Source organism: Lathyrus oleraceus, chromosome 7 (genome assembly GCF_024323335.1).
Source record: "Lathyrus oleraceus cultivar Zhongwan6 chromosome 7, CAAS_Psat_ZW6_1.0, whole genome shotgun sequence".
In the NCBI taxonomy this organism is placed as follows: Eukaryota; Viridiplantae; Streptophyta; class Magnoliopsida; order Fabales; family Fabaceae; genus Lathyrus; species Lathyrus oleraceus.
Genome location: NC_066585.1, coordinates 500,187,078 through 500,211,620, shown reverse-complemented (window position 1 = coordinate 500,211,620; position 24,543 = coordinate 500,187,078). Strand labels below are relative to the sequence as shown.

Genomic DNA, 24,543 nt, shown 5'->3' with positions numbered 1-24,543 from the left:
ATAGTGAAATTTGAATGCAAAGAGCTTGACATAAAAGTCTGCAGCACATGGCACTTTGATGAAATTTGAAAATAAGTTTGAATTGATAAGAAAGAGGTAAGAAACAAAGTCTAATATAAACGTATTTATATCAGCATAAAACCTTTTCTAAACAAGCATTTATTTATGAAAAGATGTCATGATTGAAAAATGCAATAACAAATTCGTTGAAATCAAATTTTGAGTGAAAAATGACATTGCTTCAGTGGTAACCGGTTAACACATAATAGTAACTGGTTACAGCTGAAGTGTTTCCAAAAAATAAAAAATTTAGTTTGTGTAACCGATTAACCAAAATGGTGTAATGGGTTACACCTGATGATGCATGTCAAAGAAGTCAAAAACGTGTTTGTGTAACCGGTTAACCAAAAGGGTGTAACCAGTTACACCTGATGCAAAACAGAAAAATATCTTAGAAAATGGTTGAACCACTTCTTTTTTATGTCAAAATTTTGGTAATGCACTAAGATGAGATGAGCAACATATTTTGAGCACTATGGTACAACAAATTACAGAAATGCATCTTGTACCACTAAAATGATGTGATCAAACTTTAAGCTCCAAAGTCATCATTGATAATGTTGAATGAGATATAACACTTGATGTTTTAGCTTTGATCATGGGGATTTTTCTATCCTTTAACTATGAGAATTATCTATTAAGTTGTCTTCATCAAAATCTATAGTTGGAAAAGCTTGACTTCACATACGCCTCGCACATTTGAAAACCCAAAAAAATATTTGTACTGGTGTCTGGAGATGCATCTCTGGACGTACCTAAAATCACAATAGTCCTTGTATTTTAGTCAGCTGTTATATTTTGCCGAAATTATTTATGGAACCCCATGTACTTATTTATGGTATTTTTATCCAATGAGTTAGTTTATTTAACAACTCGATAATGATTCCAGAGATGTATGTCCGAAAATGTCAAGCGAAAAATTGAATAGAACACTGCCTTGTATGTTCTTCTTCCTCGTGATCAAACTTAACTTCACTCTCAAAACCCTTGAAAAAAAATTCCATTCTCAATCAATTTTTCAATACCAAAACATCATTCTTATATTTTATCACATCAAAGGGAGCAATAGAATTTGGAATTTAATGTAAAGTCCATTCATTCATTCCCACATTCGTTGCATTAATCTGATTTTTGAGCTGGAAAAAAGAACGTTAAGTCTGGATATGCATATTCGGACAAAGTTTCATGTGTCCTGGAGATGTATCTTCGGATTTGCATGATACTTTGAGTTTTTAATCTATTTTTCTGTTATGATTGATATTAAATATGGTGCACTCGAATATGTTTTCCAAAACTATTGTGAGGATGGATGTTAAACTGAATGAAGTTAAGGATGATGTTAAATCAGATGTTAAACCAGATGAGTGAAGGATGATGTTAAACCGGGGTTACACCGATTGTGTTAAGGTAGATGTTTATGATCAATTTACAAATAAATAAGAGTTTATTGATCATGAACATATGATACATTAGGTCCGCATGGAGGTCGAAAATTTGGGGTTTGGCATTGTAATCGGAAGGTATGAAAATGGTTCTAATATAAGGCAAGCATTTGTAACAATGAAATGCGAAAGAATTGGCACATACCAACCACTTATTCGTAAGTTGAAACATGTTGACATCAGATCGAGAAAATGTGAGTATTTGTTTAAATTGCGATGATACTGTAAGGAGAATGATACATGGAAATATAATGTGGTTTCTGGTATGCATAATCATGCCTTGTTGAATAGACCATACTAACCTTACAATTTTTTCCACCGTTTTTTCTAAAAATTATCAACCACACGCGCGAATTACAAATTTTCTGGGGCGATACTCGAAATGTCAAAATCAGTATTTTTTTACCGTAAATTACGAAATTTGTGTGATTTTGTACCGTGAATTTCATAATTTTCAATATTTCTAAAAACTTCTCCTCATAAATTTCACAATTTGTGGTACAGTTGATATGCATTTTCCCAAAAATTTCAGAATGTCCGGTAATTACTAAAAAAATTGTTTTTACATGGGAATTTCAAAATTTCCGATGAAATTAGGGAAATTTTAAAATTTCTGGAATTAATCTTATTTCATTCCCATTTTTTATAATGAAATATAGGGCCAGAAAGGGCAGTACTGCAGGCAGTGCAACAGATAAAGCGAAAGAAAATGTTATGGTTGTTGAGGCTGAGTCTTCCCAAATACAAGTTAGACGAGTGGTTCTAATCCTTTTTTGTCCACTACGAGTTTGATGCCTCTTCTTTATATGCAGATTATATGTGGTGTGAGACCTTGGTTGATAGACACTTGCCTTAGAGGTGTCTGCAACAATATCGTTATATTCAGAGAATCCCACAACCAGTTTTGGATATTCCATCTATGGGAATTGACTGGTAATTTTAGAGTAACATCATCAGCTCTGGTCGTGCATTAGAGATCACGCAGTTACGGTTCAGCATGCCTCACAATGTGAGGATGGTTACTTTGACTGATACCTCACTATATCACACCCTCACATCATCCCACCTATTGAGAATATAGATGATATTAGGCCTTCTTATACTGAGGTACATGTAGATGACGTGTCGCCGCTACCTCCAATTGATGTCGATGACTAGCAATGCCTCAAGATGATTGCAGTTATTATAGATAACCTCATGGGTTTGGTAAACCCAGATGGTGAGATTTTTACTAGTTTATCTCATGCTGCACATATAGCCCGTGGAAGGCATATTTAAACATTATTGTTGTTTTTATGTATTATTTGTATATTACTGTTTACTGAGAAATTTGGCAAATAATCACTAGTCTCTCATTAAAGATTACTTGTAGGATCGACTAGGGAATCATAGGACATAATTCTATAACCTTTTGTTTATAGTTTGTGTAAAGATTTTGAAAGATTTCGACGTAGTCGAAATAATTAAGAAAGTAGTGATTTCGACAATGTAGGGGAAAGTAAAAAGTTTATAAAGTGAAAAGTGCAATAACAATGTAGTTAAAAGAGAAATAAAGGGAAATTGACAAAGATCATAAACTAAAATGAAATACTTTGCATTTGAATGAAAACCCTAATTCTAACACTAGAATCCCGACTTATACAAGTGTCGCGATTGGAAAAATGACAGAGTCGCCACCATCCTTTATTTGTTCCTAAGGAACATGATAATAATTATAAAACCTATAAACTAAGGGTGAGATGTTAGGTTCGGGAGTCGGTTAAGTAAGGGGAAGGTAGTAGGCACCCACTATCTCCATTGCACTCAATGTAATCCTACTTCAATTCTAGGGTTAGTGTGTGTTTATAGACGTTTGCTTGATTATCGATTAAATGTTAATTATTTGCTATATTTATAGAGAAAATATTTTAATTAAAACAGACGGGAGACCAAAAAGGTTTTTTATTGTCGTACTCGCTAGAGTTTACAACTCTATGCCTACGTATCTTCACATTAGGCGAGGGATCAGAGTACCGTAGTTCTTATATAAAAAAGTTGTTTGTTGATTGTTTTTATTCCTTGAAAATTCACACACATCGGGGGCAGAGAAGTGATTGATTTTAAGAAAATGCCTCAATACGCTAGGGTTGAGGGCTTATAGTTTGAGGTGTGCTGAATTATTTTTATCCCTTAATCATTTTTGCAAAAATATAATATTTAATTTATTTAAGAAAATAAATTAGTGATTATACTTTAATATTAGACATAACCCTTTATCCCGATTTTATTCCTGAAAATCTTAGAATTTTATCCCTTGAATTATCCTTGGTTTTTATCTTATTAATTATCATCCCATTTGATTGCAAAGATATAATTTCATTTAATTAAGAAAATAAATTAAATAAGATGCAATATGATGTATCCATTAACCCAAATTTATCCCTAATTTTCATCCCTTAAAACCTTAGAAATTATCCCTAATTTTATCCCAAGTTTCTTGATTTAAATAACCCTAAATTATAAATCCCTAATTAGTTTAAATGTGAATATCCTAATTAGTTAACCAATTAAATCATAAAAGTAAATTATCATGAATACATAAATTAAAATTAGAAAAAAAAAACCTAATTATTAATTTAATTGAATTAATCCTAAATATTAAATAAATAAATCCCAATTAATAGTTAATTAAGTAATCAATTAACTAAAATAATAAAAACACGAGGTGCATTTTGAACTAAGTTAGTAATGGGTCATCATAATGGGGGCGTGGTAAGCAATGGTCATCTTAGCAACTGGTGAGAAAGTGTCAATGTAATTGATACCCTTAGTTTTTTTGTACCCTTTTGCAACGAGTCGGGCTTTGTGCCTTTCAATGGATCCATCTCTATTGCGTTTGATTTTATATACCCATTTACATCCTACCTTTTTCTTATGTTGTGGTAAAAGAGTCATAATCCAAGTGTGATTGTGTAGTAGATGTTGGAGTTCAACAAGCATGGTCTGATTCCAACAATCATGTTGGAAAGCTTGTTTGAATGTGGTTGGTTCAGTTTCACAGATGAGAAAATGAAGGTAGTGAGTGGAGTCAGGAGGTAGATGTTGAGTGTTGGTGTAATGTTGAATGGGATAGATAGTGGTAGGAGCAGGTTGGTGTTGAGAAGAAGTTGGGTTATTGTAGACGAAATCTTCAAGGTGTTTGTATTTTTGAATTATTATGTTGGAGACACGAGAAATAACAGGTGGTGTGAAGGAAGAAATGTTGTTGTCAAGAGATTGTAAATTCGTGGCGGTGGCTATATCAAGAGATTGTAAATAAGTTTTCGAGGAGACGGTTGATGGAAAAGCCATGATGTTCATGATGTCAGTCAACTAGATGAAATAGTGTTTGAGAAAGTAAAAAACACCCATATCTCCTATTCGTTGAAAGAGGCCTTTTTGGAAAGCAGTTTGTTAGCTTGGATTTTTGACAAGGGCAAAAATCTTAGTACAGTAAGAAGAATTGGAGCAAGTTAAGTTCAACTAGAAGTTTGTCAAAATGTTATGGTACAAAGGTCGAAACTTCAAGAAGAAAGGTGCAAAAGGGACTTATGATTTTTTTTCAGGAAAAATGAAAGTTTTCCTAACATTTAGACGTCATGAAGATTTGGGTTTTCGACTATGTCGAATAGCATTTATTTAGGCATAATGAAGCGCTCTATTCAAATAAGTAACTACTTCTCAGTCTTATCCAAGAAACATGTGGAGAAAATTCAGAAGCAAGACGCATGCAAGGATCTACGTGACGAAGGTTGGAGAAATGAACGTTAGGAGCAGTTATTTTATACTTGTTGTCGTACTCCAAATTTTGACCATCTCATCTTTCTATTTATTAAGCTATATAAGTCATCTGGTCAACCTCAATGACCTAAAAAGTCAAAGGAGGATCATTTTGACTTTTCTAACCTTGATTCCATTTGAACAGTTAACACTAACTAGTTAGTATTATTAAGGTTGTTTGTTTTTTATTTTTGTTCAGGATTAGTTAGGTTGCTAAATTTATGTTTAGATGGTATTATGGCTAGTTGGGCTTGGATTAATATTAGTAAAGTCATTAGTTCAAGTTCAAATTGAGGGATTAATACTAGTGGGGTTAATTTGAGCTTGTATTTCTGGAAAATTATTTGCTGCTGAAGCCCACGTATGGAGGAGGGTCTACGGAAGGAGAGAGTCAATGGTTGACTCTCTGTGATCCTCTTGATCAAGATCACGTGGACCTGATGGGATTAGATCAAAGCCTTTGATTTTGATTACTGGTCAATGTATGTAAATTGTGTGGTTAAGAAGCAAAGTCAACCAGAGCATGGGTGAGCGTGCCTGCATGTGAGCATCAGTTGACTAAAATAGTCAATTGATGTGGAGCATCTTGGGAAAGCCACTTGGATGACATCAGAGGAGTCATATAAGGAGTACTTAAACCCTCTCCCTTAAGACCCTCTTTCATTTCTCTCTTCCCATTCTCTCTCTTCACTTCCCCCACTCTCTCTTACTCTAAACTCCTTTTGCTCTCCCTTCCCCGAGCCACCCTTCACCATCACTCAAACCCCCACCGGACCACCGTGTTCATCATGAACATGATGAACATTAACCCAAAAATACAAGCTTAGCCCAGAAACCACCGTCCCCCACCTTGAACCACCTTGCGCCTCAAGTATGCGATTGAAGTTCAATCGGAACCTTAAACCGATGTTCATCTAGGTGATGAACATCAACCCAGAAACTCATCTTTTCCCACTAAAACCCTTAGAACCCTAACAACTTTTGGGTTCTCATATGAACCATAAGTTTAAACCCCAAGAACCCTAAGGGTATGCGAAAAACCCTAACCTTTTCCCAGATGAACCCTAGGGTTCATCACATGAACCCTAATGCTAGCCATAACCCAGAAACACCCTTAAACCACCCAGATCAACACAAAACCTGCATCGATCGATAGATCAGAACAACCAAACAACCAAAACAGAACAACCACGCACATATTTGAACCAAAACCCTGTCCCAATAGCGAAAATTATTCATGGATGCACATTAAATCAAGAGTTTGAAGTATACCTCTCCTTCAGTGTATGAATTAAGTTGAGTTCTATCCCTTTTCTTATGATTCGTCTAATCCCTTTTGATAGCTCCCTCTGATCTCCCTTCTTTTTCTTTGTTCTTGCAGGTGTCAACAGAATGGATATAAAGCTCAGGTACGATTAGGGTTCGATGTTAACCCTAATCAACCAGATTTCAGAGCTCTTGTGAGGGTTAGATATTTGCATAAGCAATAGTTTTTAGGGTTCATTTTTTTCCTCCCCTTCTCAATTTAGACTTAGGTTTATATAGATATTTTTTATTTAATTCTGATTGATTCATTTTAGGAAATTCATAATCTAATTATAATTAGATTGATTTGGGTTTAGAAATAGAAACTAGGTTTTGTGAATTGTAACTTGAAAGTTGTAATGTATTTGGTCCATATTTGATTTGTAATTCGTGATTTAAATGTAAATGGAAAGTTTGGATTGAATTGAAAATTGCAAGTTTTTTTTTTATAATTTTCTCTAGTTTCAATTTTGGCGCAAATTAGGGTTTGATTGGGGAAAAAGATGATGGACCTAGGTCATGCTTGACCCGATTCAGAGGGTTGGGTCTCGGGTTTGACCCTGTTGACCTTTGAGTTATCTAATTGACCCAGATGAAGCCGGACTGGGCTTATCTAAATCAAACAAAGCCCAACAAAAAATACTAGTAAACCAAATAATTTTTTTTAATATAAAATAATTAAAATTTAACTATAACTAATTAAATTTTTAAAGGTTACAAACTAAATAATTAAAAGGTTATGAATTAATTAACTTGATAACCTAAATTAAACTTAATTAATAAGCTCAAATTAACCCCACTAGTATTAATCCCTCAATTTGAACTTGAACTAATGACTTTACTAATATTAATCCAAGCCCAACTAGCCATAATACCATCTAAACATAAATTTAGCAACCTAACTAATCCTGAACAAAAATAAAAAACAAACAACCTTAATAATACTAACTAGTTAGTGTTAACTGTTCAAAATGGAATCAAGGTTAGAAAAGTCAAAATGATCCTCCTTTGACTTTTTAGGTCATTGAGGTTGACCAGATGACTTATATAGCTTAATAAATAGAAAGATGAGATGGTCAAAATTTGGAGTACGACAACAAGTATAAAATAACTGCTCCTAACGTTCATTTCTCCAACCTTCGTCACGTAGATCCTTGCATGCGTCTTGCTTCTGAATTTTCTCCACATGTTTCTTGGATAAGACTGAGAAGTAGTTACTTATTTGAATAGAGCGCTTCATTATGCCTAAATAAATGCTATTCGACATAGTCGAAAACCCAAATCTTCATGACGTCTAAATGTTAGGAAAACTTTCATTTTTCCTGAAAAAAAATCATAAGTCCCTTTTGCACCTTTCTTCTTGAAGTTTCGACCTTTGTACCATAACATTTCGACAAACTTCTGTTGACCTTAACTTGCTCCAATTCTTCTTACTGTACTAAGATTTTTGCCCTTGTCAAAAATCCAAGCTAACAAACTGCTTTCCAAAAAGGCCTCTTTCAACGAATAGGAGATATGGGTGTTTTTTACTTTCTCAAACACTATTTCATCTAGTTGACTGACATCATGAACATCATGGCCTTTTCATCAACCGTCTCCTCGAAAACTTATTTACAATCTCTTGATATAGCCACCGCCACGAATTTACAATCTCTTGACAACAACATTTCTTCCTTCACACCACCTGTTATTTCTCGTGTCTCCAACATAATAATTCAAAAATACAAACACCTTGAAGATTTCGTCTACAATAACCCAACTTCTTCTCAACACCAACCTGCTCCTACCACTATCTATCCCATTCAACATTACACCAACACTCAACATCTACCTCCTGACTCCACTCACTACCTTCATTTTGTCATCTGTGAAACTGAACCAACCACATTCAAACAAGCTTTCCAACATGATTGTTGGAATCAGACCATGCTTGTTGAACTCCAATACCTACTACACAATCACACTTGGATTATGACTCTTTTACCATAACATAAGAAAAAGGTAGGATGTAAATGGGTATATAAAATCAAACGCAATAGAGATGGATCCATTGAAAGGCACAAAGACCGACTCGTTGCAAAAGGGCACAGAAAAACTAAGGGTATCAATTACATTGACACTTTCTCACCAGTTGCTAAGATGACAACTATCTGACTCCTCTTAGCCATTGCTGCATCTCAAAATTGGCATCTCATTCAACTTGACGTTAACAACGCCTTTCTACATGGGGATCTCGGTGAAGAATTATATATGACACATCCTCCTGGTTTAAAGCCTTATGATCCTTCCCTAGTCTACAAACTTCAGAAGTCGCTCTATGGACTAAAACAGGTCAGCAAACAATGACTCTTAAAACTTTCCTTATTACTTATTTCCTTGCATTACAAACAATCTGCTTCCGACCACTCTCTTTTCACTCATTTTCATGGTGGGAAATGTATTATCCTTCTCATTTATGTTGATGATCTCATCCTTTATGGCAATGACATCGATGGGATACATAAAATTAAAACTATTCTTGATACACACTTCATAATCAAGGACCTTGGTGACCTCCATTTTTTTTCTGGGCCTTGAGGTTATACGTTCTTCTAGTGGCATCTTGATTTGTCAATGCAAATGTGCCTTAGAATTACACTATGACACAAGTCGTCTTATTGCTAAACCTTATCCTACTCCCATGACAAAAACACACAAATACACCATTATCGATGACTCACCCCACTAATGTTACCACCTATCGGAGACTCATTGGTCGATTGGTCTATCTCTACATCACCCGACCTGACTTAAGCTTCAGTGTTCAACAACTCAGTCGGTTTATGTCTTCTCCAACTTCTCTTCATCTCCAAGCCACTTATAAAGTGATTCGTTACATCAAACGCTCCCCATCCCAAGGATTGTTCTTATCTTACTCATCCGCGCTATAATTAAAAGCTTTTAGCGACTATGATTGGGCCTCATGTGGTGACACAAGACACTCTATCACTGGCTTTCGTATCTTCCTAGGAGATTCTCTCATCTCATGGAAATCCAAAAAGCAAAATACTAATTCCCACTCTTCCTCGGAGGCTGAATATCGTGCTTTCACATCCACAATATGTGAAATACAATGGTTAACTTATCTCTTACATGATCCCCACGTCGACTTTGTTTCACCCATTGTAATGTATTGTGATAACCAATCTGCACGACACATCACTTCCAATGTCATTTTCATGAACGCACAAAACACGTTGAGATTAATAGACATGTCGTACGCGAAAAACTGATTACTAAACTTTTTCAACTTCTGATTGATCCCTAGCTCTACACAACTTGCATATATTTTAACTTCCTTTTTAGATAGTTTGTTATTTTCTGTTGCTTCTCATCTAAGTCACCTCTTGTATATATATTATTGCCTTCATCAATATCAAAAGTTAAGCTCAATTATGCACAAATACATAAATCCTATTATAGATTAAATTTATAATTTCAAAAATCAAAATACTAATCAAGTGTCTATCTTTTAAAATCAACTACCATAAAACCACCTAAATTGCCATTTCCTTTACATTAATTTACACTACCAAAAGGTAAAAAAAGAAGTAAATAACTAATCTCTCAATTTTCCCCAATATAATCTACCACAAAGTGACACATGGTCTCGTTCCGATCATTCATTTTAAAACTTCAACTTTCGCGATCTTCACTTCATTATGTTCTTTTAATTCAATTTTCAAATCTCTTTCACATTTTTTTTCACACTCTCCCACTTTCATTTTTAATTTTTTAACACTTCATTTTCTTTTTTCCTTTTTATTTTTTTTCTAAGTATCAACTATCTTTCTATTAAAATTAACTACCACCAAACTATTTAATTGCTATTTCCTTTCCATTAATTTACAATAATAAAAGATTAAAAAAAGTAAATAACTAATGTCTCAATTTTTTTCCAAATGACACATGACCTCATTCCAATCATTATAATTATAGTATATGATTATCATATTAAATATTTATTGGTTTATAAATGTATACAATATTGACATTTAATTTTGTTCTTACGACAAATTTAATCAAGTTTATTTATTTATTATTATTAAAAATATTAATTAATCTATTTTTAAATTTAATAAAATTAAAAATTTATTTTATGAAATTAGATGATACTTATAGTCAGACATAACTAAATTTTCATCTGTCAGAGAAAAATATCTATTTTATTTTAATTAATAATTTTTACTATTTAAGATAAAAAATTCTTATTTTTAAATGTCAAAATTTCTCTTTTTTTCACATGCCACTATTAGAAAAATACCTATTTTATTTTAATTAACAATTATTTTTAGTTGAGACACAAAATAATAATTTTCAAATGTTAAAATTTCTATTTTTTTTACCGACCATTATTATCAAAATACCTATTTTATTTTAATTAATAATTATTTTTATTTGAGATACAAATTTTTTATTTTTAAGTATCAAAATTAAATTTATATTATCATTATTTATTTTATAATTAAATATATATTAAATAAAATCTATATCATGTTAAATAAATTTATATCACATATATTTTGCTAAATTAATTAGAAAATTTCATTTTATAGAAAAATAAACAGAAATCAAAGACATCACTAATAGACACATAGCATAAACGTAAAGTTGGTGCAGTTATGTGATCTGTCATCACACAGTTACTACTTCTGTCACTAACTCAAACTACCATAGATTTCCCCCTCCCGGCGAAACCCAAACCAAACAATCTGAATCCACACTTCACAATGCTGAATCATAAACGTCTCGTCGTTTTACTCTCTCTCACCACTCTTCTCTTTCTCTCTTCATTATCTCTCACTTTCTGCGATAAAATCTCTAAAAACGACATCGAAGACGACGAAGATCTCAGCTTCTTGGAGGAACCTGAAGACGCATCCACCACACACCACGGCCACGCCAATTACCCAGATCCCGATAATTTCGACGAAGAGGATGAAGACGACGACGGAGACGACGTCGGCGACTTCTCCGGCTACGACCCTCAGTCGGAGGACGAGTTCAATGATCCAGAGGTGGATGAGAAAGACGTCGTCGTTTTGATTGAGCGAAACTTCACCACCGTAATTGAAAACAACCAATTCGTGCTTGTTGAATTCTACGCCCCGTGGTGCGGTCACTGTCAAGCTCTGGCGCCGGAGTATGCCGCCGCCGCCACTGAGTTGAAGAAAGACGGTGTCGTTTTGGCTAAGGTCGATGCTTCGCTGGAAAATGAATTGGCTCACGAGTATGATGTTCAGGGTTTTCCTACTATCTACTTCTTCGTCGATGGAGTTCATAAACCTTACAGTGGCCAAAGAACCAAGTAACTTTCTCTCCATTCCGAATTTTGATCTTGTGTGTTTTCTTAATTGTGATCACAAATGAGAATTATAACCTATATGTGAATATTTGGATTCGTGGTGAGTTTAGTTTGACAGAATCACTGCAAGTCCCTGTTATTTTAGCAAATCGAATATGATAGCGATCACACTTTTAATCAGAAGTGTCGTGTTACATAAGTTATAATCATCGAATTTTGCTTTCAGTTGATGTGACATTGCTTTTAGAGCATTCTTATGAATTGAAATTTTGCTTTATGCAGAGATGCTATAGTGACATGGATTAAGAAGAAGATAGGGCCTGGTGTATACAACATTACTACATTGGATGATGCTGAACGCGTATTGACCTCTGAAACTACAGTCGTTTTGGGCTTCCTTAATTCCTTAGTTGTAAGTTTTTGAATTCTTATTTGATTGTCTTGCATTTATGTCTCTCATCTTTTATCAAATGCAGTTTAGTAGTACAGTTTATTCAAAAAAAAAATTGTAATTTAAATGCCTATTTCAATTTGGTTTGATAAATCCGTGGTTTTTGCGTATATGGGTCGTACTAATATAGGTTTGTCTTATAGGAAGAAAAATATACAGTTATTTCCTTCCTAATTAAGCCCATTTGCAGTGTTGATACTCTATAGATTAAACTAACGGATCTGAAGTTTGATGATTCAGTTTATGAAAGTGTTGGTTGATTGGTTGTTAGGTCTGATGCCTCGTTTATTCTGTTTTAATATGCAGGGTGCTGAAAGTGATGAGCTAGCTGCAGCATCAAAACTTGAGGATGGTGTCAATTTTTACCAAACCGTGATTCCTAATGTGGCTAAGCTTTTCCATATTGACCCAAATGTGACGCGCCCTGCTTTGGTCTTGCTCAAGAAAGAGGAGGAGAAACTGAACCATTTTGGTTTGTTTTCTTGTTCCACTCTCCTCCAACTCCTCGATAAGAAAAGGACATCACTAGGCTTTTAATGCAGACTTATATAATTTATTATCTCTGCAGATGGCCAATTTGTTAAAGCTGCAATAGCCAACTTTGTATCCTCCAGCAAGCTTCCGCTTGTCACAACTTTTACACGGGAAAGTGCCCCAGTGATTTTTGAAAGTCCAATCAAGAAACAGGCAATTACTTATATCTCTTTTCGGTTTATATTGTTGATCTAGGAATAGACTTTCCTTGAAAATGGGATCTTAACTAACGTCTAACTATTGTTGCGTTTTATACGTTGCGTTTAGCTGTTGCTGTTTGTGACTAAAAAGGATACAGCGAAGTTCATTCACGTATTTCAAGAAGCATCAAAGATTTTCAAGGGAAAGGTATTTCTAACAGGCCATTGTTTAATACTGTCACTGCATTCATTTTCTAGAGTCTAGACAAATTTGTATTTGCCTTTTATTCACCAAACAATGCAAATAAAATTTAATGCTTTGCTGTTAATTATAATTAGGGTGCACTGCGCATCCGAGTGGATCATGAAAATAGATTAGGGGAAAGTAAGGGTATACAAATTTCAGTTTGGAAGGCATGGAATTGACTAAGTGAATGCCATATGTACTTTTATATGGCGGTGTTTGCCAAACTAAAATGTCTGGATATGTCCAGTGGTGTCATTGTTGCTGAGTAGGTTAAATAACATCATTACGTTATTTGCTCCATGTAGCCGCCTCCACTTGTTTGAAAAAGACCTTTTTCTTTTTCTTTTTGTAACCAGGTCCAACGGAGTAAGTTAAAAACTTAAAATCTTGTGTTTTTAATCACTGGGCTTTTATGAAAACTAGTTCTAGTTTTATTAGTTTTCAAGTCCTGAGGAGTTCAAAGGATGCTCTAGGTGCATCAAAGTCCTAAACTAACCATTTTTTAAATTTAATATAAGTTTCATGTTTCCCTATTTCTCTGTCTCTTTGTTATTTGATATTCTTAAAATGGATACACTATTTGTTGCAAAGGTGGTTCAAAGTCATTTCCTTTTGTTGAGAAATAGTTATTGTTTGTAAACAGATTTGTTATTATCCTCTTCTTATGATTAGCTCTTATATTTATAGGGATATTTGATTAGATTCCATTCCATAGTTATATGATCATGATAGGATCACAATACTATTTAGACTGTTCCCCTCATGTATATAAATATGTACAGACTTTCTTATTAGTAAGACATTAGTATTCAGATTCAAGCCTCTTTAACAAACAAATGTAATTTGAAACCAGGTAAAAGTTATATTGATTTAATTTGCATATACAGTCAGTGTGATTGTTCTTTAAACATGTATCTAATCGCATCATACCATTTAGGTATTAGTGGAGATGCTTTAGGTACTACTAACATAGCATAGTGGCATCATAATGTGATATAATTGGATGCATGTGTAAAAATGTTTTACACAGTTAGTGCATAGAAGCTAATTTCTCTGTGAGTTTGATTTGAATGAGTGGTTGTGATTATGAAATAGTTTTGAAATTTACAAAAATTTCCCTGGCTGTACATAATAACCACGTCCTTTGCAGAATCTATTGAGATTTCAAATTTGATCTATTTATGTTGTTCATACACTTTGCTCATAATAACCCTATGCATCATTTAAAATTTAAGAAATAATAAATTTTAGTTTCTATACTTTCCCCAAAGAATCTTGATTTCAGGACAATAACATATTTCTGTACAATGATCCTTTGTAGCTGATTTTTGTTCATGTGGAAATGGATAATGAAGAAGTTGGAAAGCCTGTAGCAGATTATTTTGGTATCTCTAAGAAAACTCCCAAAGTAATAATTTCTCCTTTTCTATATTTTGTGTGGTTGAGCCTTGAGATTCTCGACATATTATAAAGTTTAAATTGAATTCCAAGTAAATCAAGTGACAAATGATATTTTGAAATAGGTACTTGCATTCACAGGAAGTGATGATGGTAGAAAGTTTTTGCTTGATGGAGAGGTGACTGTTGACAATATTAAGGTATTCTTTTCTCCCTTTCCTCCAAGGGATCTGTTCATTTTGTTATCATGTTTCGGAATATACACAAATGCTTTCTTGTATGCTTTAGTAAACCCTAAAAGCGATTGCTAAAAAATTCAACTCTTCATGTTCCCTCAGGCATTCGGGGAAGATTTCCTTGAAGACAAGCTAAAACCTTTCCTCAAATCAGATCCAATTCCTGAAAGTGTAAGACATTCTATTTTCCACGTATATCCTGCTAGCTATGTTTTTCATCTCTCAACACATTTGCTAACTTGATGGCAGAACAATGGTGATTTGAAAATAGTTGTTGGCAATAACTTCGACGAAATTGTCTTGGATGAGTCAAAGGATGTTCTAATTGAGGTATAATTTTAGCCCACCAGTTTCAAATCATATTTCGTGTGTAGCTTGTTCAGTGGGTTGTGTTAATTTAATGGCTGTTTTAACATCAGATTTATGCTCCCTGGTGTGGTCATTGCCAAGCCTTGGAACCAACATACAACAAGCTCGCAAAACATCTTCGTAGCATTGATTCTATTGTAATAGCCAAGATGGATGGAACAACAAATGAGCATCCTAGGGCAAAGGTAAGCCTCCAATTGATATTGCTATTATAGTTATAATAAAGTGACATTTGGTTCCAACTCATGTTAAGTTTTGGATTTTTCATTTGAGCATACATCAGAAGCCATCATGGTTTACTTTTGCATGCATGCTTGCATGTGTACTCACCTTCTAGTTATGTTCACTTTGTAGTCTGATGGATTCCCCACTCTCCTCTTCTACCCAGCAGGAAAAAAGAGTTCCGACCCTGTAAGTGAATATTAAACTAGAGAATGCACAAGTTCAGTTCTGTGTATACTAATTTTATCATTCAATGATCTAATATGTATGGGGTTCATTGTATATGCAGATTACTGTTAATGTAGATCGTACAGTTGTGGCTTTTTATAAGTTCCTCAAAAAACACGCATCAATCCCGTTCCAACTCCAAAAACCAACTTCAACTACGAAAACCGAAAATAGTGGGAATTCTGATATCAAGGAGAGTCAGAGTAGCAGCACAGAAGTGAAGGATGAATTGTAAGATTTAAATGACATATATTTATACTGAGGGATGACTTAAACCAGATGATAAGAGTAGAGTCACTTGCTGCTCACAGAAAATTGCAAATGATTGAGAGAGAAAAAGCACTTGCCCTAACCTGGCCAAAACACAAATTTCTAAGAAAAGGGAAGTAGAAAAATGATGGTGATGTTAACATATGTATTAGCTTCTTGAGCTTAAATGGTTTTGTATTAGACTTTTGTGAGACTGAATTTGAAGTGGCCCAGTATTTTAGTTTATCAGCAGTCTATTTTTTGTTTTAGATTATCTGTTAATTTTATTCTTAGTTTAAGCTTTATAGTTTTATAAAGCTTCATTAGAAATCAGTTGCTAGGAAAATAAGTTTTATAAAGAAAGTTCCATTGAAAAGTATGCTTGGCAGGTGAATGTTACAGTTACACTTCTCAAATTTATTAGAGCATCTCCAATGCAGAAACTTGCCACATAAGCACATTCCAATGGTAAGAATATATTAAAGAGATCTGGCTTGATCTTGAAGAACGTTTTGTTCAAACCGATCCACTCAGAATTCATCAGTTGTGGCTGTCAGAAGAAACGATTCGTTTGTAAACTTCTGTATTTTCATTAGAGTATAATTTTGGTATTTATACATACTCAGAAACCTTAGCTATTCTAGGAGTTATGATAATTAGTAAATACTATAAATTTTGGCCACTGTCTCTTGATCTTCCAAATCTCTCAATTAACTTATTAATAAAACCTATTAACTATGATATTAAAGTTTATTCAACAAAACTCCTCTGTAAACTTAAATGTTTCTTCTATTCATCATGCCTATCAATTTCTTGCCTCTGTCGAAGATTTCTTTTGATAGTGGTTTTGTGAAAATGTCAGCTGCTTGGTCCTTACTTGCTACATGCTTCAATTCGACATTTCCTTCCTTCACGTGTTCTCGAATGAAGTGGAAGCGAACGTCAATGTGTTTGCTCCTTTCATGGTTTACTGGATTCTTTGCTAACTCAAGTGCTGACATGTTGTCAACTTGTATTATTGTTGCACCTTTCTGTTCTAGCTCCATTTTACTCATCAATCTTCTGAGTCATATTGCATGACAAACGCACCAGGATGCTGCTACATATTCTGCTTCACATGTCGAAAGTGTTACTATTGGCTGCTTTTTTTGAAAGCCAAGTGAATGCAGTATTTCCCATGAAGAACACATATCCAGAAGTGCTTTTTCGATCGTCTATGTCTCCGCACCAATCACTGTCAGAGTAACCAACCAACTTGTATTTGTCTGAATTCGAGTAAAACATCCCAAGTGACACTGTTCCTTGGATGTACCTCAGAATTCGCTTCAATGCTTTCCAATGTGTGTAAATTGGCTCCTCCATGAATCGACTTACAATGCCTACACTCAATGAGATATCTGATCTTGTACATGTGAGATAGCGAAGACTTCCTACCAAACTTCGATATTTTCCTGCTTCGACACGTTCTCCTCCATCAAATTTCGACAACTTTGTTCCTGGTTCCATTGGCATCGAAGCCGGATTACAGCTTTCCATCTTATATCTCTTCAAGATTTCTTTTGCATATTTTTCTTGTGAGATGAAGATTCCTGTTTCTTCTTGTCGAACTTCCAGACCAAGAAAGAATCTCATCAGGCCTAAATCTGTCATCTCGAATTCACGTGTCATTGTGCTTTTGAATTCTTCTATCATCTAATCATTACTGCCCAGAAAAATAAGATCATCAACATAGAGAGCAACAAGTAATACATTCCTTCCATTTTTCTTCACATAGAGGGCATGTTCGTACGGACATTGCTCGAACCCGTTCTCCTTGAAATATGTGTCGATACGTGTGTTCCATGCCCGCGGTGCTTGGTTCAGCCCATATAGCGCTTTCTTCAATTTCAGTACCTTCTTCTCTTCTCCAGCTTTCATGTACCCGAGTGGTTGTTCAACATAGACTTCTTCTTCTAGTACACCATTCAGAAAAGCTGTTTTGACATCCATTTGAAATATTGGCCATTTGAATTGAGCAGCTTGAGATATGAGTAATCGAATTGTCTCCATTCTTGCAACAGGTGCAAATACTTTGTCATAATCAACTCCTGCTTTCTGTTTGTATCCCTTCGCAACAAGTCTCGCTTTGTATCGTTCTATTTCTCCTTGAGCGTTCATCTTTTTCTTGAATACCCACTTTACACCAATGGGTTGACTACCTTTTGGCAATTCAACTAGTTCCCAAGTGTTGTTGTGGATAATCGCCCTCATCTCTTCGTCCATGGCACTTTTCCACTTCTTGTCTCGTACTGCTTCTTCAAAACTGATGTTTTCAGCATCTGCCAAGAGACATACAAGGTGCACTTCACTTGTCGAATCATACAGATCTTGCAAACTTCGCATTCTGGGTTGTGTAGGTTCATCTTCATTGTCAGAATCTTCAAGTTTTGTCGAAATGTTTGATGGTACAACGACAGATGATTCTTCAACTTCGACAACAGCTTCTGTCGAACTGTTCCAGTCCCACTTACTTGCTTCGTTTATTCGAACGTCTCTACTCACTATCACCTTCTTTCTTATGGGATCAAATAGCTTGTACCCTTTTGTTTTCTCATCACACCCTATGAGTATGTATTTCTGACTTTTGTCTTCAAGTTTCGTTCTTCGTTGATCTGGTACGTGTGCATAAGCCACACTTCCAAATACTTTGAGATGAGAAACTATTGGCTTCTGTCCGCTCCACGCTTCTTGTGGTGTTTGGTCTTCTAACTTCGAGTGTGGACATCGATTCTGAACATAAATGACACATTTTACAACTTCTGACCAAAATTCCTTTGGCATGTTCTTGCTTTTAAGCATTGAACGAACCATGTCAAGGACTGTTCGATTCTTCCTTTCAGCCACCCCATTTTGTTGAGGTGAGTATGCTGTAGTTAGAAATCTCCTTATACCCTGCTCTTCACAATATTTCATAAAGGCTGTCGAAGTATACTCACCACCTCTATCAGATCGAACTGCTTTAATGTGTCTGTCGGTTTCCTTCTCCACCATTACTTTGAACCTTTTGAACACCTCGAATGCTTCAGACTTTTCTTTCAAAAAATAAACCCATGTCTTCCGTGAGTAATCGTCGATAAAGGAAATAAAGTACCTTTTGCTACTGAAAGATTCTGGCGTGATTGGCCCACATATGTCGGTGTGAATCAACTCAAGGATATGCTTAGCTTGATATTCTGCCTTCTTTTGAAATGAAGTTCTTGTTTGTTTGCTAACCACACATTCTTCACAGAACTTTCCTTCATAATCCATATCTGGTAGTCCATGCACCATGTTCCTTTTCGCCAACCTTTTTAAACCAGCATGATGTAGATGACCAAAGCGTAGATGCCATAGTGACGCTTTGTCTTCGACACTTACTTGTAAACATTTTTCTTGAACGTTTATCAGATTCAGTTTGTACATTCGATTTTTCTCCATTTCGACACGAGCAATCAGATGTCCCAGCTTGTCCTTCAAATGCAGTATCCGTTCTTTCATAAGTATCGAATAACCTTTTTCTGTAAGTTGTCCCAAACTCAAGATGTTGGTTTTAAGATTTGGTACATAATAAACATCTTGAATTGATCCTATCATCCCACCCTTCTGCAGGTAACGAATCGTTCCTTTGCCTTCGACCTTCACTTTCGATGCATCTCCGAAAGACACATTTCCATCTTCAATCTTTCTCATTTCTTTAAACAAGTGTTTGTGACCACACATATGGTTACTTGCTCCTGAGTCAAGATACCAAACATCGTCATTTGAGTTGATCTCACTTTGAGCCATCAAGAGAAAACCTTCATTTGCTTCAGCTTCCAAAGTTAGATTGGTTGTTTCTTCTACCTTCTTTTCGATTCGACAATCTTTTGCAAGATGTCCCAATTTATCACAGTTATAGCATTTGAATGAGGTACAATCCTTCGCATAATGACCATACTTGCCACACTTGTAGCATTCAAAGTTGGAATGGTTCGACCTACCACCTCTTTGACCACGTCCTCTGCCACGCCAATTTTGCTGACTCGACTGTCCTCTCTCGAAGTTGCTGCCTCTATCACTTCGACCACTGTCACGTCCTCCACGACCACGTCCTCTTCCTCGAAAATTTTGAGAAAAGAGTACCTTTTCGTCTTTGATTTGCTCCTTGATTTGATTTGCGTCCTCTACTCCTTCTTCCTTCTTTTTCATCTTACGTTGTTCGTGTGCTTCGAGGGAACCAGCGAGCTCTTCGACTGCGAGCGTCGAAAGGTCCTTCGACTCTTCTATTGCACACACAATATTCTCAAATTTATCTGTTAAAGATCTCAAAATATTTTCGACAACTCGTGCATCAGTTACTGTTTCGCCATTTCTGGTGAGTTGGTTCACCACCTTTTGTACACGCGTGATGTAGTCAGATACATTTTCTGACTCCTTCATTTGCATCCTCTCCAATTCGCCACGAAGTATTTGGAGTCGAACTTGCTTTACTCGATCTGCTCCTTTGAACACTTTCTCTAGCATGTCCCACGCTTCTTTCGACGTAGTCGAACCGGCAATCTTTTCGAAGCCTGATTCATCAACAACTCTAAACAACATGTATAGTGCCGTTTTATCCTTCGATCGCGTCTCTTTCAACGCCTTGTTTTGAGCTGCCGTATATCCCTCAACATCTGTTGGTTCTTCAAACCCATCTTTGGTCACCTCCCACGCGTCTAGAGATCCGAGAAGAGCTTTCATTTGGATACTCCAGTTTTCGTAATTTAACTTTGTTAGCCGTGGCAACGACATTTGATTCATCATGTTTGCCATCAGCTCTGATGCCAATTTGTCAGAAGAAACGATTCGTTTGTAAACTTCTGTATTTTGATTAGAGTATAATTTTGGTCTTTATACATACTCAGAAACCTTAGCTATTCTAGGAATTATGATAATTAGTAAATACTATAAATTTTGGCCACTGTCTCTTGACCTTCCAAATCTCTCCATTAACTTATTAATAAAACCTATTAACTATGACATTAAAGTTTATTCAACAGTGACATACTATCTACTTATTGTAGAAGGAAGACGATCTAAGTGTCAGAATTTTACACTAAGTTTAAAGATCTTTTAGATAAATTAAATGAGCTTCAACCACTTTCAAAATACACTTGTGGCGCATCAGAGGAACTGAAGCAGAGAGAAGAACAACAACAATTTCATCTCTTCCTTAAAAGTCTCGACAATGAATCATGTCAAGGCAACTATCCTTAACTCTTACCCACCGTCTCTGTTGCGACATGCTCTCAACCATGTATTGAGAGGAAGTGAGATTTGCTCTAGATAGGGAGAAAGACAACAACCAATCAGAATTAAAAACTACTTTTCATTCATCGTCAGGGAGCAGAAGTGTGATCATTGTAGAACGATCAAAGCATAATCTTTTGAAATCGTTGGATACTCGTCACATTGAGACACTAGACACCCACATCAAGGAAATAACAAGTATGGTGGAGAACGACCACATTAAGGGAATAACAAGTGTGGTGGAGAACAAATCGTTGATGACGGTAGTGTAGAGGTCCAATGGATATTGGATAGTGGTGCATCACACCACATGATCTCTCTAATCAACATTTTGAGGGATATTATAATGCTTGAAAAACCATTATGCATCACATTACCTACCGGGAACACTGTTTTGGTGGATAAATTTGGAGATATAAACATTAGATTGATCAATATTTTACATGTACCTGATTTTAGTTGTAATTTGATTAACATAGCCCAGTTGACATGTGATTTGGATTGCTTATTACTCTAACTCTTATATGATACATGACAAAACTTTAAAGAGGACGATTGGTTCGAGTAATTTGCAGGAAGGAGATTATGTATTCAAAGGAGATGTGAATGATGATGCATTTGGTATTACACATAGCGACAACACTATTCTTTAGCATTCAAGAATAGGACATCCATTGGATCAAGCTCTTAGGCACATTTCACAACTAGTCAATTGCAAATTAATTTCAATAATGTTGCTTGTTGTGACGTATGTCACAAATCAAAATAATGTAGACATCCTTTTGTTCAAAGCATTAATAAAGCCAAGAAGCCTTTTGATGTGATACATTGTGATTTGTGGGAAAAATACAATACACATGCAAATGATGACTCTTATTATTTTATCACCATTGTGGATGACTATTCTCGAAAAACTCGGATATATCTTATGAAACACAACAATTAAACTTAAAAAATATTGATAAATTTTATATTATGGTGGAGACATGATTCAATGCATGTATCTTCATGTGTTGTAACAATCCAGTAAAATGGATGAGTAGAACGTATAAACACATACATATGTTGAATGTATCTAGTGCTCTAAGATTTCAAACAAATCTTTCAATTCGTTTTTAGAGATAATGCATCTTGGTTGTCACTCATATCATTAACAAGACATCTACAATAGAAAATGACTCAAAGAATCACTTGATATGAGATGCTCTTTGAAAAACTGCCCACATATAACCACTTGATAGTATTTGATTGTTTATGCTATGTAGGAACGGACTCCAAACAACAATACAAGTTTGATTCAAGAGTAGATATGTACATCTTTTTGGGTGCCCTCAAGGACCAAAAAGATGAAGGGTGTACAATCTAAAGTCTCGCGAGTTCTATGTATGTAGAGATCTGATATTTTACGAACACGAGTCACCATATATGACCACATGAGAGAAATTTACATTGCCAAAAAATACATTTTAGGATAACAATATCACTAGAGGAGGACATCATACGAGAAGAAATGGACATAAATTCTAGAGAAAGTCAAGAAAAAAGTCACGAGGCTTAGAATGAGACGGAGATTCAAATTACAAAGATGAAGGACCATAAAGAGATTAAATTAATAGAGCTCGCACCTCGTACAAGGCAACAACCAAGTTACCTTTAAGATTATAACTGCTATGTGGAAAACGTAAATCCCACGTTATCTTCAAGTCTGCAAGTTCAATGTAATTCTCCATCCGGGCTTCATTATGATAACTAGGAAGCAATCCATATTCCGCAAAGGAAATTTATTAATATATCTTATGTATTACTATGCCACCACGTGAAAATATAAAAATGCCCTTAGAATTTGGAGATGCATCTTCGGTCGCATCCTAAGTCAATAGAAGTCTGATTTAATATGAAAAACTACGGAGATGCATCTTCGTAAACATTACAGAGATGCATCTCCGGGCCTTTCTTGTACACAGCGCACCAGAACCCTTCTTCTTACTCATTTGATAAAAAAAATTCTCTAAAATTCTTTCAAAATCAAATTGTCCCAAAATCAATCAAGCAACATCAAACCTTATTCAATCATCACCAGACGATATCAAAGAGCTCATTCAACTACATTAACTTCAAGTATTTCTCACTTCTTGTAAGTTTTTTTATTATTGTAAACTTTTTTGAGTTTCTGTACATATTTTTAGAAATTGATGATTAGGTATTGAAATACATAGTTTGTGCATGTTTCATAGTTGATACATTATGAGAAATGTGTTTCATAGTTAAAAGTAATGATAAATGCATTATTTTTGGGGTCTTGGTGGTCTGCATTATAACCATTGACGAAAATGAAAGTTGCTGGAAAATTCAGAGATGCATCCCCATATTTTTTTAATGTTTGAGTTCCCAGGAATCAGAGATTTATCTCCGTATTTTATCAGTATGCATTTTTTTTGCCTTTCTTGCTTGCAGGGTTGCTTGTAGTAATTGTGTAACACTTGTCATTTTACTTACAGGAATTATAGCTAATAGAGACAACATATTGAGGCACAATAGGATTGCACAACATACACCTTTCCAGAGGGAAAAAAGTCAGGTTTCGTAGACTCATGTTCCCTCTAGCCTTGTTGATGCGGAGGCATCGACTTCTATGGCTCATATATCTCCACATTCTTCTTCCCGTAGGAGACAGGTGTCACCTAGTGACGCAACTGCCTCCATTTTCCCGTAGGCGACATGTTTCACGGACCTTAGGATGATGAGACAACATATGTGTTTGGAGAAGGCTCGTTAGAGTTGTCATTGCTGTCTCTTTTTCCAGACCATACTGCTAGACATATCTGGGACAAAAAGGTAAAATTAGTTGGATTCATTCTTTTTTTTAATTAAGTTTATTATTATATTACAAGTTTCTGACGATGATTTATTTTTCTACAGGACTATGATCCGCTGAAATTCATTAACCATGTGCAGAAGATTACTGGCTTGCATCAGCCTACCGACGAGTGGTTTCAGGTTGCTTTACAACTATCTGGGATGAAGGACTTATGCAAGACCGATTATGTTATTGTCATACGGTGAACTGGACTTTTTGTGGTTTTAATCGCAATGTCGCGGTTAGCAAGAGTCGCCACCGACTTTTCTTTTATCCAATAAGGAAAGGTGGAAAAGAACAGGAAAAACCTTAATTTAGATTTTGGGTTCGGGAGGTACATTATACAAAGGGAAGGTGTTAGCACCCTTTGTATCCAT

General features: G+C 35.2%; 2 protein-coding genes across 2 annotated transcripts; one reads left to right on the top strand and one right to left on the bottom strand.

Annotated features, from left to right (window-relative positions):
* Positions 1 to 11,220: 11,220 nt before the first annotated feature.
* Positions 11,221 to 16,292, top strand: LOC127101153 (protein disulfide isomerase-like 1-4). The gene is made up of 12 exons (XM_051038480.1): positions 11,221 to 11,952; positions 12,232 to 12,361; positions 12,707 to 12,872; positions 12,969 to 13,087; positions 13,202 to 13,282; positions 14,643 to 14,729; positions 14,845 to 14,919; positions 15,058 to 15,126; positions 15,205 to 15,285; positions 15,375 to 15,509; positions 15,679 to 15,735; positions 15,836 to 16,292. The coding sequence occupies exons 1-12, from the start codon at positions 11,375 to 11,377 to the stop codon at positions 16,007 to 16,009; spliced, it is 1,752 nt and encodes a 583-aa protein (XP_050894437.1). The 5' UTR covers positions 11,221 to 11,374; the 3' UTR covers positions 16,010 to 16,292.
* Positions 16,293 to 17,136: 844 nt separating this feature from the next.
* LOC127104591 (secreted RxLR effector protein 161-like) lies at positions 17,137 to 17,559 on the bottom strand. Its single transcript, XM_051041770.1, has one exon. The coding sequence runs from the start codon at positions 17,557 to 17,559 to the stop codon at positions 17,137 to 17,139; it is 423 nt and encodes a 140-aa protein (XP_050897727.1).
* Positions 17,560 to 24,543: the final 6,984 nt, after the last annotated feature.

What these genes read in the sequence shown, in the direction of transcription:
- LOC127101153 (XM_051038480.1), top strand. Translation starts at nt 11,375, where the DNA reads ATGCTGAATCATAAACGTCTCGTCGTTTTACTCTCTCTCACCACTCTT. An exon ending in ATGAGCATCCTAGGGCAAAG is followed by an intron (nt 15,510 to 15,678) that starts GTAAGCCTCCAA and finishes TTCACTTTGTAG; the next exon opens with TCTGATGGATTCCCCACTCT. An exon ending in GAAAAAAGAGTTCCGACCCT is followed by an intron (nt 15,736 to 15,835) that starts GTAAGTGAATAT and finishes TTGTATATGCAG; the next exon opens with ATTACTGTTAATGTAGATCG.
- LOC127104591 (XM_051041770.1), bottom strand. Translation starts at nt 17,559, where the DNA reads ATGGAAAGCTGTAATCCGGCTTCGATGCCAATGGAACCAGGAACAAAG.